Raw genomic sequence first — 18,885 nt, forward strand, 5'->3', positions numbered from 1 at the left:
AACTCCAAAGTAGTGAAATAGGGCTTGAAAGTTTACATTGATTTCCACGCGGACTAAGTCACGGGTGTCCGCTAGTCTTTTTATATGTTATGTTTAGCTTTGGACTAATGTCCTCTCCCCCTATTGACTATTACATATATATATATAATTATTTGCAAAGAAATCTGTATTCTGCAAGCATATGAGGCTATATCCAATCTGATATGATAATAATGATGTAAACAATGTATGTATGGCTGTATGCAAGTGTCTGCACTTACAAATAAAACAAAGTTCTTATATGTAGACATAAATATATTTGAGCATTTATTAGAATAAAACAATCATCTTGTTTGTTTTTCTTCAGACCAAACTCCATTTCCAGAAAAATAATGATTTTTTTCAAGTATATATGTAATTAAACTTAGTTTTTGTGATTTGTTAAGCATTTCAATGTCTAAAAGGTCATTAAATAAAGTATCACTACCAGTAAAGGATTTTGTGTTAAGTGAATTTATGACTTGTCGAATTTTATTCCAAGGATATAGGAGAATAGTACAATTTTCATAAATATCATGTGCTGTAAACTCGCTACACAATTGCTTGTGAACATATTTTACATGGACTAGAGGTATATACTGCCAAAATGGGTGTCTTTTAATTATTCTTCCTATGTCATTTGTACTATACAGATTACCCAATGACTGAGATATACAAAAAAGAAGGTCTTTGCCCTTTCCTAGCCGATCACCTTGTGCCCTCTCATACACCTTATAGTGTGTGGAACTTCCTGAAAGTATATTTAAGCTCAAGCATTTTTTGTTAGTGTTATATAAGTCTATTAATCTTTTAGACGCTTTAGTATTGTAGTGTATCATTTTCAAAAACCTTGGATGGTTATAGAATGTGTTAAATTCAGGTATATTTTTTGTTTTTTCCAATCTTTCCTTTATTGTGCTGGGACTTAATGTGTATATTTCAAAACATCTTTTTTGTGCCTCATCGCCAATTCCATATTGTTCAAGGATTGTTTTTATTTCTACTAACGTTGAACAGTTTCTAATAGCTAACTTTGGATACCTTCTTATAATTTCTTTTATATCAATTCCCGCAATAGATCTAAGATTGTATAAAATGTTTTCTAAATTTTCTGGATCCATATGTAGTAAATAAAAGTTAGATTTTATCTTCTCATTATTCATTACTATTTGTCCTTGTAAAATGTTTAATGTCTTGTTGATAGTTTGCAGCGGTCTATGCTTAATAGTAGGGTATGTCTGCAAACCTCTTTCAAATTCATTTGGACTTATATCCAAGATCAGTTCTAGGTATCTCTGAATTATTTTAAGTCTCAACTCAGATAAAGTCATTTTATTCACATCCCCATGAACCAAAGTGGTAAGAGAGGTTGGCCACTGAGTCATGTAGCTTGCTAGTCTATTTTCAACATTTACAATCGATGGTATAAGTTTAGAGTCTTTTAGCTCACCAATAGTTTTTTGTTTCATTGTTGTTAAATACGAAAGTAAGTGAGATGATGATACATTGTCTATTCCACATTCTTGCAACACTTTGTATCTAAAATTAAGGGTTACAGGCAATATGCTGCACAATGCTGGTTGTTTCAAGAGGACTTCTCTATGAAATCCAAGTCTGTAAAGTACATCTATTACATTTTCTATTCTCAAACTGTCTAAATTCTTTAAACTTGGATTTTTCAACAGCAAATATTCAGCTTTACTTTCGTTTACGTTTAAGTACTTGCACAAATGTTTTAAAGTGATTTTACGGTCGCATGAAACTGAACGCACGTTAGCTGGTCTCCAAGATCTGGAGGTTCTGCAGACCAGTATTCTTAGAATCATTTGTAGAAATATAAAGTTCTATATTTAACATTAACCAATTATTGTGGACTAATATGTCACATTAATTTATTTACAAAATTCTCCAACCACTACAATTATTTACAAAAGAATAGTATATTCTTTCAAAATTCATATGATTTATTATTTACGATTTTCTATTCTTATTTATTTGTTGTCATTTTACTCTGTCAACCAACTGTCAACGGAAGGTCAACGGTGAGTATAATCTTTGGTCGAATCCAAATGACTCGTTTAAAAGTTTTCTTGCATATATGCAAGCCAATTCCACATTATTAAAAAAACTTGATGTTATTCAAAACATTGGCTTGCGCATAATAAGTGGGGCTATGCGCTCTACACCTGTTAATTCAATGGAAGTAGAGACTTGTATTCCTCCTTTAATTGTAAGACGTATATATTTAGCTGAAAGATTTTGTTTGAAAGCTCTATCATCGAGCTCTTCAATAGTGAACAAACTTTTGCTTCCAAATAGTCTACTAACTGTAACTAAATCTACAACCGAATCTTTACAAGCGACCGCAAATTCACTTTTGGCAGGTAAACAACCTACCATATCTATTATTATGACATATATGCATAATATTGCCACTAACATAAATGTTAGTAACGCCTGGCCCATGTACTCTTGCTCCTTTGAGAGCTTGATTATGAAAAATAAAATTCATTTGTTGAATATTACGTCAAACATAGACTTCCTTATGTTTATTGATAAAAATTGTAAATATTATTATAAGTTATATACAGATGGATCTAAAAATCAGCACTTTGTAAGTGCTGCTTTCTATGATCCACAAAAAAAATGTAGTAAAGCGTATAAGTTAAATTCTCGATGTAGTATTTTTACTGCGGAATCTTTTGCAATTTTAAAAGCAATTTCTTATATAAAAGAGGAAATTTTACATAGTGTAAATAATTGTATTATAGTAACAGATTCAAAAAGTGTTCTTTTAGCTATTAACAATTTCAATTTTAGTTATAAGTCTTCATACATTATTTTTCAAATTAAAAATGTATTACTAGACATAAGAAAAACTGGAATGAACGTAGAATTTGTCTGGGTACCCTCCCACAGAGGTATAGCGGGCAATGAACTGGTTGATTCTGTAGCAAGACAAGGATTGTTTAATGAAGATTGTTCAGACAATATCAAAACTCCATTTACAGACTTTTATCATGAAGTGAAGAAGAGACAGAAGTTGCTTTGGCATGAACTTTGGAAAGAAACTAGTAAAAGTAAAGGATGTTGGTACGCAGAGATACAAAATGAAATACCGGTGCAGCCATGGTATTACAAAATGAGTTGGGATTCAAGAAAATTCATATCAATAATAAACCGACTAAGGTTTGGTCACTGTTTAGTGCCAAGCCATTTATTCAAATTAAAAATTTATAAAGATAACAAATGCATGTACTGTAAAAAAGACGACGCAGATATCAATCACATAATTTTCAAGTGTTCAGCTTTTGGTATACAGAGAATAATATTAGCAAGTTCGATAGAGTTAGTAAAGGAAGAAAACGAAATTAAGTGTGATCCCCGCCACATTAAGGAATTGTTGAGGAACCATTTATTTTATAAGCCTGTTTTAGATTTCATTAGTAACACAATAGAAAAATTGTAAAATACAGTAGTAAATTTATATTTAGACGACGACTATGACGATAATTTTAAGTGCTATGTATTATTTTTAAGAAAAATTGTAATATTTAAAGCAGGGCCTATAAGGACTTGTATCCAAGGCCGTAAAATAAATTAAAAAAAAAAAAAAAAAAGACTCGTTTAAAGGCCGTAAAGACTACTTTAGTATTTTAGTCGAGTATATTCCAGTCCAACTACAAGGAACCTAAACATTACCCTTGTTAGACATTATCCATATTTACTCTACTCTTTGCATTATCCTCTGTCAACGATTAAGAATCAACGATCTAACTCGTTTTAAAAAACAAAGTTTCACTGTTTCAAACTACAAGTATGTGGAGCGGGTACATAGTATTTTTCGTCTGTGCTCTGTGGTTTGTTTTGGAATTTTGACGGTTGCCCGTTGCCACTTGCCAGAATTTTTTGACATTATTTTTTTATAATTTGAATAGTGTTTGGGCGTGTTACATTCATACAATTATTATTGTTTATTGCAATTGAGTTCATTTAATTTTGATAATGGGTTCAAAATCTAAAACTGGTCTATTCGCACTTGGCTTTTATGGGCTGGCTTCTTTATTTATATTGATAGCTTTCGTAAGTCCATACTGGTTAGTTACGGATGGTAAACTAAAAAACCCAAAATTTCTTAAAATAGGTAAGTGGTTCATTATTTCGCAAGTATTTTTATATTATTGACTATTGAGTTAATGTGATATTAAACAGTCAAACTTTCAACAAAGCTTTGAATTTAGAGTTTAAGTCGAGCACCACTGTTCCTAAATCGAAACTGCATAACTTTTCAGGCAAGCTGACCAGTAAAAGTTTTATAGATTTTTTATCTTATATGTGGAATTTAAAGTAGCGGTCTTAATTATGAAAGACTTGGGCCAGAATTGCTTTTATTTATTTAAGTAAATAAGTAAATGTAAACTAATACATGTCTCTCTGAGACAAATAGTTTTCTCATAATATGTTTTCTTTATCATTTTGAAGTTAATGTAGTTTCATCATTAAGGAAGGCGTATGTTTAGTTTAACACTGTTTTCTACAGATATAAAATTACCAATATCTGCGATAGTTTAAAAATAAATTGAAATATTGTTTTATTTTGCAGGCTTATGGCAAGTGTGTTTTAATGGTTTTGAAGAAGTTCATCATTGGTATGATGTATCTTTCAAAGGTTGCTGGTGGATATTTGAAGAGGAATACTACATAATACATGATATATTGTTGCCAGGATTTTTTATAGCGACACAATTCTTCTTTACCGTGTCTATGTGCTGTGTTCTAATATCAGTTTTTCTATCATTTTCATACATTAGAAAAGACAATGATGATGACAATTATGTTACTCTTTTGGTAACATTTGGCACTATTCTTGTTATAGGTGGTAAGTTATTTGTATACTTACTTCTAAATCTTTATTATTTACCATTTTGTTACATGTTTAATTTTAATAACAGACTTCAGAAAAGACAAGTTTTATAAATATCTTACCTGATGACTCAGACCAATTATAGAAGGACCTGTATAGCACTCATAGTCACGAACAAAATTGTCTGTCATTTTCTGAGGAAAACGAGCTTAGATTTGGTATATATCTCATACTAAACTAGAAGTTTTTGCCTGTTTTTTACACAATTCAATTCCACAAAAAGGTATTTTTACGGAGCTCGTGAACCGACGAACACGATTATAACTATTTAATGTTGATTCTATAGAGACAGTTTTTATAGTCGCATTAGATCGTTGATCATATACTGTGACAGAAAAGTAACGTCTAACGAGGCAGGTCCTATACAATAATTGGTCTGAGCCTAATGATGATGACTTATGTATTAATCATACAATTATAACTATGTTACTCTTTTGGTAACATTTGGCATTATAGTTATTTTTTTTACTTTGATAAAGTTACTTTTAATACTTCTAAATCTATGAATTTTCCACTTTGTGACATTTAATTTTATTAACAGACTCCAAAAAAAAGGAGATTCTTTTATTTATTGGTAAAATTATTACTATTAGTTTTTATCATGAGTGACAGTGCTGTGTATATGTGGACTCTATGGCCCATGAAATTACCATTATAAGTAATTGCAATTATTCATATTATGTTTCAGTGTTTTACATTAACAATTTAGTTGGTTTAGCAGTTCAATCTTTCTACTTGTATCAATTTCTATAAATAGGATAAATATATAAATTTGGTTGTGTTTGTTTTCATTGAAGGGGCTCTGAAACTAGTGGATCAATGAATAACATCTTTTCTACATTATCCCTGATATATTTTATCTCCATATTCCCACAGGTATTAGAAATAAGTAGGGGAAACCACTATAGGATTCTGCTAATGATTGATAAAGACATTGAAATATTTGTGGCAATGTGAGCTTAATACTGAGCAGCATGATTATGCTCAATAATTCAAAATAGAACAGATTTTCATACAATTTTTAATATATTTGATAGTTGACCTAGCCTTACATCTGCTGGCCTATTCACTAATTTGATCTTAATTAACCTTTGAAAATAAACATCAAATCAACTGAGAAATGTCATCTACCTACTGTATGATATCAATGAAGGGATATCAATAGGCATTGGATGATACTTGTTACTTATAATCTCAATTTCATATATGTCAACTATACATGAAAGTAACAATAATTAGCCTGCTGAAAGATGTCATAACTCCATTATTTATATAGTCAAGTATTCTTGCATATCAGGTGTTTACACTTAAATCAAAATACAGTTTCCTTATTTTACACTAATTTTATTAAAATTTAACTTATATATCTAATATACATATTTTTATTATTTGTTGACATTTGTTTGTTGAGTGTATAATTTCACTGTAACATTATTCTTTAAGTTTAAATATTTATGAAATTACAGGTTTCTCAGGAATAATATCTGTTGTGACTTTTGGAGCTAGAGGCGATGGACGCGACTGGATGCCAAATTGGGAACATAATGACTTGGGCTGGGCATTCGCGCTTGGCTGTATTGGTGTAATATTGCTGTTTCCAGCTGGCATCCTCTTTTTAGTTGAAGCTAGGGTACGGAAATACAAGAGATTACACGAAATGCAGAGTAGAGACCCATCTTCTTACACCATGCACGAGAGAAAAATGGCATACCCAGCACATACTGACATATAATTTTTCAAGTTTTATTTATGTCTTACCTGTCTAATAACTTTTATAATTAAATAATGTGCTTTACATAGTTCCGTCCATTTTTATGACTATGACTAAAATATGATTAAATAGAATCTCTGTTAAGATATTTCTTTTTTTTATTAAGTAAGTAGGTATTTAACTTTTTCACAATTTTAAAAAGTTTAATGTAATTAGTATATAAGTAATAATTTTAAGTTAAAAGTAGTGTTTCTGTGTGTGATGTGATGAAATAAATGTTTATACATTTTTTATGTAAATTTTTCATTAATTGATTTCTCTATAAACATAATTATATGGTAGTAAATATGTTGACTTTAAATCTGCTTTGGCGTGAACTTGTTTCCCAATTTGATTTAAACCATGGTTGCTATGTATATGTAGCAACCATGGTTTAAAACAAATATAGAATGGATAAATCTGTTAGTATATACAAGTACGTAGACAGAAAAGTAAATAGATTAATGATTAGCATGCCATTGTAAGTGATATACCATTGTAACGTTGGAATTCAATGGAGTGCCTTTTTTTAGACATCCATTTAAACAAATTAGGTGATTGCTATGTGTGTATATGTACAGGAAAAGTAAATTTTTGATTCTAAATTACATTTCCGAGAATATTATGGCACGCTCATCATTATCTAAGTATCTGAAGATAACTATGAATGTAGTTTGATGTACTCGTAAATCTTTCGAATCGTTTAATCTCGTAAAGTAGGTAGATATATCTAGCTATTTCAGTGTTTATTTTTTTTGATTCATCTGTAGCGTTAGGAAACATTGTTCTTCGAATTTGCTTTAATGTTGAATTTCAAAGGAACATTTTCTTTACAACTGAGTGCTTGTTTCGCTGTTTCAAACCCAACGGTGATACATTGTGATTCTGTAAAGTTCTGGAGCATACCATGTATGAATCCACTTGCAAAGCAATCTCCCGCACCTGAAACATTCTCCACAGTATCCAAAATTTCTGTAGAATAGACTTTTACATCCAATTCCTTAACATTTCTTTTTTCACTATTTGCATGTTTAATTGTAATAGCACCTTTTGATCCTCTTGTTACAATCAACATTGTTACAAATTGTAATATTATTTTTGAAAGTTCAATAATTTCGTCCAATTCATTAGTTTTGATGGTGTTGGTATCTGGCTTGAAGAAGTTAGCCATAGCTCTGAGTTCCATCAAATTGGGTGAGGCAAACGTGAAACTATGATTCCCGTGAAATGGTTTTATTGCTTTTCTTCTGTCGGTAGGTTCAAAAAATACTAGAACAAAAAAAAATTAATTAGGTAGGTCCTTACGAGAATAAATATTGTACTATTTCTTCTATGTTGTATAGTAATAGCAAGTGCACAAAGCAAAGTCCCAGATCCCGCGTGTCAAAATGTCTCAAAAGCATTTATATTTTGCAAGCAAGCACCTATATTTTGCGATATAGGTGGTACGTGACGATTTCTGGCAGTTCATTTTACCGTAAGTCTGTAAGCCGCCTATAAGGACTTCATTCTAATAAATGTGGCTAAATAATAAAATCTGGAAAGTACCTACTGCATCCGTCATAGTCATATAGTATGCAGATCAAAGATCAAAGTCGATTTCTCAGCAGCAGCTTATGTTGCTAAATAATCGGCTCTATTTCCTATTAAAATAGGCCCAGCCGTTGCCAAAGATAAGCCCAGAAACAAACGGCTAAAGAAATAAGCCCGGACAAACCATAATAGTACGAGATCCGGCATTAGAAATATATACCCTCATCTGTAATTTGGAATAAGAAATCTATAAAAATAAAAATTAATCCATTTATCCCTTGGTCACGCCATCACACGTGAGGGTAGGGGTAGTTGAAAGTTTACATTGAGTCTTAGGCGGACGAAGTCGCGGGCGTCCGATAGTAAAAAATATTCTCATTGCACATAGGTTGCCTAGTTAAATTGCGGCCGGATATTAGATATTTTTTTTAATTAAAATAGTGGTCTGGTATGCAGGTTTCCTCACGATGTTTTCCTTCACCGATTGAGACACGTGATATTTAATTTCTTAAAATGCACACAACTGAAAAGTTGGAGATGCATGCCCCGGACCGGATTCGAACTCACACCCTCCGGAATCGGAGGCAGAGGTCATATTCACTGGGCTATCACGGCTTTGTTTTATTGCTTATTGTAACTGTATTATGTTGCCTTTGATCTAGTTCATGGTTTTCTAGATTTTGTATGAAAATTGTGTCTGGCTGCATTTTAGCTAGGCAGCCTATTTGTAATATGTCACTGTGATTAGTATGTATAATTTAAAACTCATCACTAAAAAATAACAGATGAGGGTATATATATTTTTTATGCCGTGTCTTAGACCTATAGATTTAATTTGAAAATACTGTTATTTTGAAATCACAGATAGACACATTTTTATATGTCAGTAGACCAAAGACTGAGACGTTGACAGCGTGGGCAACTTTGTTTGACGAGGTTTAACGTCTGTGTAGTAAAAGACGTGGACGGAAGATTATCTGTCTACGCAATGGATACAAAACTCGACGACGACCAATTATATATGGACCCGCCTCGCTATAAATCTGCAAAAATCAAGAATCAACGATCTAGCGCGTTTTAGAAAACTGCTTTTAGAGATCGATGTCTCATTGTTGGTATCGTGATGTCGTATAAAAAGCTCCCTAAAAATGGACAACAACTAGAAGTTCAGTCAAAACTACACGTTTGTGTATTGCGTTTTAAAATTATAACAGTGTGTAGTGTAAGGGCACAAAATATATTTCATGTTAAATATTTTCAATGTGTGCGTTTTCCTCGTCCCCCTCAAAAAATGACAGACAGCCAGACAATTTCGTTCATTCATTTTTGATGTGATACAAGTCGATATGTAATTAGTCTGAGATACAAACCTGTATTTAATTTTGGTCATTGGGCGTTGGGCTTTATATTTATAAATTTTTCCTACTGTTTTGTTACTCTGTGTTTTGACTCCACCCACAAACCTCCAATGCTGTTTGTCCGTTTTACTTTCGTAAAAACTTTTGTGAATTTATTTTTGTGTGTATGATTCTGTATTAATAAAAGAGCGGCGAAGTGCTGCTTGAGAAGATCAAGCTTCCGACTTTTTACCAGAGCTATAGTGAAGTTTTTAGTAAGTTTTAAAAGTGAACCGATCTTTGGCACTCTGTTTTTCGTAAAGATATATTAGAATCAAGCTTTTTTCGTGTTCTTTATTTTCTATTTTCTATAAGTTCACAACTCGACTCAGGTATGCTTAATAAGTATTTATATTATTATCACCTTTTCATAATCTTTTTATCCATGATGTTGCGTTAAGTTTTATATTTATTTAATAAATTAAGTATTGGCTTTCTATGAAGATTCGAGTGTTTTGTAATTTCTATCAAAAACAAATAATAATAAAGTTGTTTTTATCTCATTTATTTAAGTGCCCTTTTTAAAAAGTTTAACAATGTTATTGAATCACAAAATATAATACAAAACATCTGCACTGTGGTCAAGTAATTTGTGGTCAGAACTCCAGAGTGTGGAACCTCCTCACAATATGCACTGTCTCATGAATCACTGCCTTCTGTATCCAACCCTTGATTCAATTGGTCAAAGCTAAGTTTACTAAACTACATTAATATAATAAGTTACATCCATGTATGTATGTATTCAAAATACATACATGATTATTTAAAACATACATAATATTTTATTAAATTGTAATTTTACATCAAAAATTCAACACGGAGTACTGGGCACCTGCTATGTGAATCCATGGAGTGTGAGGACATTTATTTCTAAAGCTAATCTACCTTATGTGTAAGAGAAATATATGTATTAAAAGTTCATAGCCCTAATGGTTTGGGTTGTGTCACTAAAATAATATACAGTTTAATGCAGGTAATTCTTTGTGTGTGTGAAGTCTGCCAATCTGCATTGGGCCAGAGTAGTGGACTACTGGCCTAACCCGTCTCATTTGACAGCACAAGAGACTAGTGCCTTCTACTTTATACAAAAAAAAACTAGTCTACTTTATAAAAGAAAATAAACACTCCCGCAACGGGAGTGTTTATTTTTTTTTATAAATTTTTAATAAACATTTGTATTATATTTTTATATTGGCATTGTTAATAATTTTGAAAAAAGGACAAGTAAAGAAATCAGAGAAAAAAATACCCATGTTATAAGTTTAGGTTAAAGTTAAATTACTAATTAGTCACATAAGTAGGCTAGATTGTTATCTTATGAAGTACCAAATTTGTACTTTACATCAGAAAAAAAAATAGTGTTTATTAGACGACAAAGATTCCTGTATCTGTTATTTCCTCTGATAAAGATAAAATTTAAAGGATGTATGTTTTTTGTGAATATTTCCCACAATAAACAAAGTGTGTGAAAATTTTAGCATTGTGCTAAACATACATCTACTGTTCATACAGTAAGGATTGCGAAACTTTTGTAGTTACAGTCACACAACCTTGTTTTGTGTAAAATGAACCTCAGTTTTAACTCTAACACCATTAATAGTTTGTACCAAGGTTCTGTGAGTAATGGTAGGCATGTATCATGTTAATGTTCTTAGTTTTAACTGCAACTTAACTTGCTGTACCTACTTGTGTCAAATTACACTTTTAAACTAAAGTAGTAGTAGTTTGGTCAAGAGCCTAAAAAATAAGGGTATCCAAGTACTAATTCCCAAGAAGCTGAATATTGGTTACTGTTATGAACTTATTAATTTTTAGTATTTTGTTCACCATCACCACCATCACCATCACTACCATCACCATCACCATCACCACCATTACCATCACCATCACCATCACCATCACCATCACAATTACAATCGCCATCACCATCACCATCACCATCACAATCACCATCACAATCACAATCGCCATCACCATCACCATCACCATCACCATCATTATCACCATCACCATCATTATCACCATCACCATCATTATCACCATCACCATCATCATCATCATCATCATCATCATCATCATCATCATCATCATCATCATCATCATCATCATCATCATCATCATCATCATCATCATCATCATCATCATCATCATCATCATCATCATCATCATCATCATCATCATCATCTTCATCATCATCATCTTCAGCTTCATCTTCATCATGCATTTTGAATGGCCAGACTAGGTAAAAAAAATCAAAAATGATTTACAGTCTTTAACAACTTCATTTATTTTGGACACTAACATACAAATAAAAATTTGAATAAAATATAATAGTGAGAATCTGATCTTGAAGTATAAGGTCATTGTACCGTTATAATAAAAAATGACTATGAATCACTTGTTACAGTAATCATGAGGAAAAGAAGCATGGCAGGTAATTGTGGGATCATTGTTTTTGTGATTGCCCTTGTGACTGTGGCATTGGCATTCGGCACGCCTAGCTGGCTTGTTAGCGATTATAGGATACGAGGAGCTAAGTTGGACAGGTGACTCATGCATATTTTTTTTTATTTGTATGCATTTATATTATGATATCAAAACATTATTTAAAATTGAAATGTCTGTCTATGATTTTAAAAATGCTTAAAGCTATTTGCAAGATACTGAAACACAAACAAACTTTTTAAAAAGATTTGTTTGTCTGTCCGGGCTAGTCTCTGGAATAGCTGAGTTGATTTTAATGGGACTTTCCCTGGCTGATGAAGAGACTATTGAGCAACATTGAGAATACTTTTTATTGTAGAAAAATCCATGGTATCCATTGACATTTGCGAAAACCTGAATTTCGCGCGAACTAAGTCGCGTTCGCCCCAAAACAGACGCCGCGCGTTTTACCTGCGTGGTTCTGGTTCCCGTAGGAATACGGGGATAAAATATAACCTATAGCACTCGGAAATAGTGTCGCTTCATTACAATGCAAGAATTTTTCCAATTGTTTCAGTAATTTCAGAGCCTATTTAATGCAAACATTAATTATTATATTGATGAGAGAGCCGTGATAGCCCAGTGGATATGACCTCTGCCTCCAATTTCGGATGGTGTGGGTTCGTATCCCGTCCTGCACCTCCAACTTTTCAGTTGTGTGCATTTTAGGAAATTAATTATCACGTGTCTCTAATGGTGAAGGAAAAGATAGTGAGGAAACGTGCATACCAGAGAATTTTCTTAATTCTCTGCGTGTGTGCAGTCTGCCAATCCGCAATGGGCCAGCAATGTGGACTATTGGCCTAACCCCTCTCATTCTTATAGGAGACTCGAGCTCAGCATTGAGCCGAATATCGGTTAACAATTATAATAACATCTAATTAACTAACTTGTACAAGCAAATGTCTTTTAATTCTAGATTGGGATTATGGAGTCATTGCTTCAGATCATTGCCAGACCCTTTGGATCAATATCAAAGGCGATTTTTTGTTGGCTGTCGTTGGGTTTATGATCCCTTTACCACTGGATATGATAAAATTCGTGGATATCTCCTTCCAGGTGTGCATTTTTTTTTATAAATTAATAATGGTTCAGTTAAGAGTATGTTGTGAAAATTATAAGTAAGCCCAGGATTTGAATGCATTTGTTTCATTAGCATGAAATAAATACACCTTAATTGCAATATACATACATTAATAGCCGAACAGGCATTGCATGATAGTAGAATTCAAGACCTCTAGTTCTCTTGTTACGACGTCATATTTGCTAACAATTAAATCATTGTGACAGATTTTTTTTATTTTTATTTTATTGTAAAAAATACAGAAAGTGTTACATAATTTGGTACTTATAAATAGCCATCCTCAAAGTCAACACTTGACGTTTTTGTGAGGACGGCGAATTTAAATTTCATTTATTTTTTATTTGTATTTTCTTTTTTTCAAATTAATTAATATTGTTATTCTATTCATTATTAAAAGTAATTTCTGTAATGACATAATATTTACTGTAAATGTAACTAATATAATATTTTGCATGCCAATCGGGCGTGATACAGAACAGATTATATTTATTTGTTAAGACCTTGTAAACTGTATCAGCAAATAAAGAATTGTATTGTATTGTAAATACTTCTGTCTTGGACTAATTGAATATTGCCTACTTTCATAATGTGGTTGTTAAATTGCTAATTGGTATACACATTTAGTATTAACATCTTATATTTCTTTCAGGTTTTATGATAGCAACTCAGCTGTTTTACACTCTATGCTTGATAGGTGTATTGATTTCAACTATTTTGGTGATTATATTTTTCCTGTGTTGTGGACCAGACCAAAACAGATATGTAACGATTATACGGATCATTGGATTTCTAATGTTAGCTGCAGGTAAAGGGACATTATATTTGGGAATATGTATTCAAATGTCCCTAGAATAAGTAACTTGAAGTTAGAGTTTTACAAGTACATTAAATAGAGAATTGGCTTTAATTAGCTGTTGACAAATTCATGTGATTATGTACTACTATAGTGAAAGTATATACGAGTCGTAAAGCTGAAGAGGCAATGGGCAGGGCACATAGTCCCAAAGACGATGTACGTTGGGGTCCCAAGGTGCTGGAATGGCGATTCCGCACTAGAAAACGCAGTGTTGGTCGACCCCCAACAGGTGAACAGACGACATTAAGCGAGTCGCAGCCAGGAATTTGTTGGATGCAGGTGGCTCAGGATCGTGGTGTTTGGAAGTTCCTACAAAATTCCTATGTCAGGCAGTGGACGTCCATTGGCTGAGATGATTATAGTAAAAGTGGATTGAGCCTAGCAACTTTTGAATTTCAGTCCACCTATGAACCACTGACAACATGAGTTGTAACCAATAATATCATCATGATAAGCATCATGGAAGTTCATCCCTGCTTAAAAACTGTATCCTAAAACTTGAATAAATTATAATGTAATAATTTTGTATATAAATATAATAATAATTATATAAAATGCATTTATAAATTATCAAATTTTGTTATTTATTTATTTCAGGATTAAGTGGAGGAATAGCAGTAATCGTTTTTGCTTCATTGGGAAATACAGATGGATGGATGCCTGATCATGCTAACAATTACTTAGGTAAATATCAGCTAAGTCTGAATGTTTACATGCATTCTATCAAAAATATATATACATAATTATTTATTTTATAAATTGTGTAGTGTAATAGTAAAAAGAAACATAAAATATTTAAAATTATATATTTCATGTACTCATATTCATTAGATCATTCATATGAGTTATCTAAATAACTATTTAATGTAGTATTTAATTTTTATATATTTTGTAGTTATTTTATAGGATGTGTGTACTACTCTACACTACGAGTATGCTACTAAATACTATTCTTTAGGCGGTGCTATAAAACTAACTATTTGGCATAGCACCGCCTTAAAACCGATCAATAGAAAGGACAAAGTTATTTTTCGCTTTTTAGAATAATGCATCTTTAAAGTCGGTTAATTTTTTTTTTGTTAAAAAGATTTTATTTTGTTTTCAATTTCAATATTAATATGTTTGAATAATTGCAGGGTGGTCGTTCGGCCTTGGCGTGGTAGGAGCAGTTGCCTGTCTCGTAACCGCTGCGTTATTCCTCACCGAGGCGAACATACAGATGAAAAAGCGCAAGAGATTTAAAGAGTCCCAGGCACGGTTTGAGCTGGAACACGAATCTAAAGCGTAACTACCGACTAGCAATATTAAAATGAGACTATGCACGAATTTTTACAACTGTTTTACGCTCAGACCAATTATAGATGGACCAGTACTGCACTCAAATTCATGAACGAAATTGTCTGTCAGTTTCTAAGGAAAACGAGTTTAGATTTGGTATATATCTTAATTCTTATACTAAACTAAAAGTTTTTGCCCGTTTTAAAACCATTAAACTACAATAAAAAGGGCATTTTCACGGAGCTCTTTAACCGACAAACACGATAACAATTATGAATCATCGATACTTTACAGACAATTTTAATAATCGCATTAGATCGTTGATCTTTTGTTTTGACAAAAAAGGCACGTCTAGCGAGGCAGGTCCTATACAATAATTGGTTTGAGGTTTATGAGACTTAATGACTTGGGGATGGTTAAAGTGTGACAAATTGTATAATATGCCAGTAATATTACTATGCATTATTTTTATTGCGTAAATAGCATCGAGACTATCAATGGCAATTTTGATATTTAAAAAAAAAAACTGTGGTAGTTTTTAATTACATTTTAATGTTAAATACATTAGAATGAATTTTTGAAATATTCGCTATGAAGTCTTCATAGTGAAGTTCTATCAATTTTTATTATTTTTGGTATAAATGTTTTAAAACTCAACAATGTGCGATTTAATAATTTATTATTTTATAAATAATTCGGTTGATTCTGTGTTTTCTAAATGCCATTAATGATAAAAACATTTTTAACATTTTGCATTGCTATTTCGTTAGAAGTTGTATCTATATATATTTGAATGACTGTGTGTTTTAATGTTTATGCCTTAAAATGTGCCTTACATATATTATTTTTAATATATTAAATTCCACCGAAAATTTATTAATAATTGACGAAATAAGCTTTTTAGAAATAATAAGCTAGGGAACAAAATTATTACCGACTTTGGTAGTTAATTAATATAATTAACTAAACATCTTGCTTAACTTTACCACCATATTGAAGCTATTATAATATTCTATTGAACTTATTGTAAATTACTTTATTGTTGAAAATGCTATATTACTAGTATTAAAATATTGCCAAATAAACAATTTTTATTGTAATTTGACTTAAATATTTTCATTGTTACTGATTTTCTACACTTACAATTTTTAATAGAATCTCAAGCTATATTTTAAGGTAATCAAGTAAATTGTCGATTATTTTTATTTTTAGTAAAGTTCTGTAAATTACGCTTATTAAGAAAAAATCCGTCCAACATATTTGTTAGTTTAAACTTTATCTACTTATACTTTGAATCTTTATAATACTTTATTTTATATCATTGTGTATTTTTAAATGAGCACATTTTATTTGTAAGAGTTTTAACTTATTATTTAAGTTTAAATTAATTTTCATTTATAGTAACACTTACCAACCCAATTTAAAAAAAAATATTTTTTTTAATGAAAAGTAATGGATTGTGTTCTAATTCTAAATCGAATGCAGAAATTAATATAGGTAGTTATAAGTTAATATTTAATTGATTTATTACCAAACTAATTATTACAAATACATCGCGTTAGTATTAAGCAAAATCCGTCCAATATCAGTAATTTGAATACCATTTGTTGGTATGTCAGCACATATTTAAATACTGTAAAGAAGTACCTACTTCGTAAATAAAAAAAATTTAAAAATTATTTTGTTTTATTTCGATACTGTCATCTTCATGAATGAAGACACTATTATAGCTTGGAAACTTCTTTCGTAACACTCCCGATGTAGCGCGCGGGCCGAGGGGCGTGTAGTATAAATGAAAACGCCTACGACTGATGCACGTCACAACCCCGCACGCACTATTTCACACTAGCGCAGTCTTTTCCCCTGTCGCCCGCATATCATGGGAGTGTTATCAACGAACTTGCTAGACAAGTGCACTATTTCAGCATAGTGAAGTCTAAGTTCTATCAAACTGATTTTTTTAATTGCCTGGCATTGCATTTTTATTAACCGACTTCCAAAAAGGAGGAGGTTCTACGTTCGGCTGTATGTATGTTTTTTTTTTTTTTTTTTTTTTTTATGTATGTCCAGCGATAATTCCGTCAATTATGGACCGATTTTGAAAATTCTTTTTTTGTTTTGTAGGGTTTACTTCCAGGGTGGTCCCATTTTTTTCATGTCAGGATCTGATGATGGCATCCTGGAGAAATTGAGGGGAACTTTCAAAATTTGTAGAGACGGCTAGTACGTTTGTTAGTGTTTCCATAAGGTATTTTAAACCACTACAATTTTATTAAGGTTTGGAGTTTGTCTGATGATGGAGCCGAAACACAGACGATGGAACTCGTCAAGGATTTACAGCAGTCACCTTTTGTTTGGGCTTGATTAATTTGTATTGATGAGTACTTTCCACCTATATGGGTTGTGACTGTATTAAGGGTCTGGTGATGAAGACGAGGGTCAATGAAGAGAACTCCTCGACGGTTCACGGTAGCTACCTTGTGTTTGGACTTGATCAATTTGTATTGATGAGAACTTACCACCTAGATGGATTGTGACTGTATTAAGGGTCTGATGATGAAGACGAGGGACAGTGAAGAGAACTCCTCGACGGTTCACAGTAGCTACCTTGTGTTTGGACTTGATAAATTTGTATTGATGAGAACTTTCCACCTAGAAGGATTGTGACTGTATTAAGGGTCTGGTGATGAAGACGAGGGACAGTGAAGAGAACTCCTCGACGGTTCACAGTAGCTACCTTGTGTTTGGACTTGATCAATTTGTATTGATGAGAACTTACCACCTAGATGGATTGTGACTGTATTAAGGGTCTGATGATGAAGACGAGGGACAGTGAAGAGAACTCCTCGACGGTTCACAGTAGCTACCTTGTGTTTGGACTTGATAAATTTGTATTGATGAGAACTTTTCATCTAGATGGATTGCGACTGTATTAAGGGTCTGGTGACGAAGACGAAGCACAGTGAAGAGAACTCCTCGACGGCTCACAGTAGTTACCTTGTGTATGGACTTGATAATTTTGTATTGATAAGAACTTTCCACTTAGATAGGTTGTGACTGTACACACGCAGTGGGTATGCTAACACTAAAAATAAAAAAATAAAAATTTTAATAAAAAAAATTCAACCGACTTCCAACTCAAAAAAATACTTTAACTAAAAAGCAAAAAATAACATCCTACCTATGTGCTACCTTCTGATCAGTTTGAAGGCGGTGCCAAGCCAGTGTCGTGTTTTAATTAAAGCTGTTTCTGGAATAACCACAGAAATTTTGTAGTTTAAACGTATTTAATTAAAACATCACTGGCTTGGCACCGCCTTCAAACTGATCAGAAGGTAGCACATAGGTAGGATGTTATTTTTTGCTTTTTAGTTAAAGTATTTTTTTGAGTTGGAAGTCGGTTGAATTTTTTTTAAGTGTATGCTAATATTAAAGCAATTTTGTAGAAGTATTATGAGTATTTGCGATTATTACTTTCGGAGCTACAGGGATTTAAATAGTCATATTTGCGGCACTACCATGAATCAAAAACGCTTCTACTAAATGCTACGAAGGAATGAA

The 18,885-nt window shown here is 32.1% G+C and overlaps 4 protein-coding genes across 7 annotated transcripts in view; 2 read left to right on the forward strand and 2 right to left on the reverse strand.

Moving 5' to 3' along the window:
* Positions 1–252: 252 nt before the first annotated feature.
* LOC112047287 (transcription termination factor 5, mitochondrial) lies at positions 253–2,113 on the reverse strand. The gene has a single exon (XM_024084359.2). It carries the CDS (start codon positions 1,842–1,844, stop codon positions 324–326), a length of 1,521 nt encoding a protein of 506 aa, XP_023940127.2. The 5' UTR covers positions 1,845–2,113; the 3' UTR covers positions 253–323.
* Positions 2,114–3,904: 1,791 nt separating this feature from the next.
* Positions 3,905–6,946, forward strand: LOC112047291 (uncharacterized). The gene is made up of 3 exons (XM_024084364.2): positions 3,905–4,162; positions 4,622–4,897; positions 6,409–6,946. Exons 1-3 carry the CDS (start codon positions 4,024–4,026, stop codon positions 6,672–6,674), a joined length of 681 nt encoding a protein of 226 aa, XP_023940132.1. The 5' UTR covers positions 3,905–4,023; the 3' UTR covers positions 6,675–6,946.
* Positions 6,947–6,993: 47 nt separating this feature from the next.
* The window catches only part of LOC112053771 (uncharacterized), a 221,968-nt gene continuing 210,076 nt past the window's right edge, over positions 6,994–18,885 (reverse strand). For all 3 annotated transcript variants that reach the window (XM_052891611.1, XM_052891610.1, XM_052891609.1), the window contains exon 11: positions 6,994–7,961. In XM_052891611.1, the coding sequence (XP_052747571.1) occupies positions 7,465–7,961 (497 nt within the window). In that variant the 3' untranslated portion in view covers positions 6,994–7,464. The remainder of the gene's footprint in view (positions 7,962–18,885) is intronic.
* Positions 9,651–17,003, forward strand: LOC112047292 (uncharacterized). 2 transcript variants are annotated; one of them, XM_024084366.2, is made up of 6 exons: positions 9,651–9,954; positions 12,030–12,168; positions 13,026–13,165; positions 13,840–13,995; positions 14,644–14,730; positions 15,183–17,003. In XM_024084366.2, exons 2-6 carry the CDS (start codon positions 12,035–12,037, stop codon positions 15,332–15,334), a joined length of 669 nt encoding a protein of 222 aa, XP_023940134.1. In that variant the 5' UTR covers positions 9,651–9,954; positions 12,030–12,034; the 3' UTR covers positions 15,335–17,003. The 2 variants fall into 2 exon arrangements, with proteins under 2 accessions (XP_023940134.1, XP_023940133.1); XM_024084365.2 differs by having other exon boundaries at positions 9,654–9,837.

Source organism: Bicyclus anynana, chromosome 4, assembly GCF_947172395.1.
Source record: "Bicyclus anynana chromosome 4, ilBicAnyn1.1, whole genome shotgun sequence".
NCBI lineage: Eukaryota > Metazoa > Arthropoda > Insecta > Lepidoptera > Nymphalidae > Bicyclus > Bicyclus anynana.

Coding starts and splice junctions, on each gene's coding strand:
- LOC112047291 (XM_024084364.2), top strand. CDS start 4,024: ATGGGTTCAAAATCTAAAACTGGTCTATTCGCACTTGGCTTTTATGGG. Junction 4,163..4,621: donor CCCAAAATTTCTTAAAATAG/GTAAGTGGTTCA, acceptor TTTATTTTGCAG/GCTTATGGCAAGTGTGTTTT. Junction 4,898..6,408: donor CACTATTCTTGTTATAGGTG/GTAAGTTATTTG, acceptor ATGAAATTACAG/GTTTCTCAGGAATAATATCT.
- LOC112047292 (XM_024084366.2), top strand. CDS start 12,035: ATGAGGAAAAGAAGCATGGCAGGTAATTGTGGGATCATTGTTTTTGTG. Junction 13,166..13,839: donor TCGTGGATATCTCCTTCCAG/GTGTGCATTTTT, acceptor TATTTCTTTCAG/GTTTTATGATAGCAACTCAG. Junction 14,731..15,182: donor TCATGCTAACAATTACTTAG/GTAAATATCAGC, acceptor GAATAATTGCAG/GGTGGTCGTTCGGCCTTGGC.
- LOC112047287 (XM_024084359.2), bottom strand. CDS start 1,844: ATGATTCTAAGAATACTGGTCTGCAGAACCTCCAGATCTTGGAGACCA.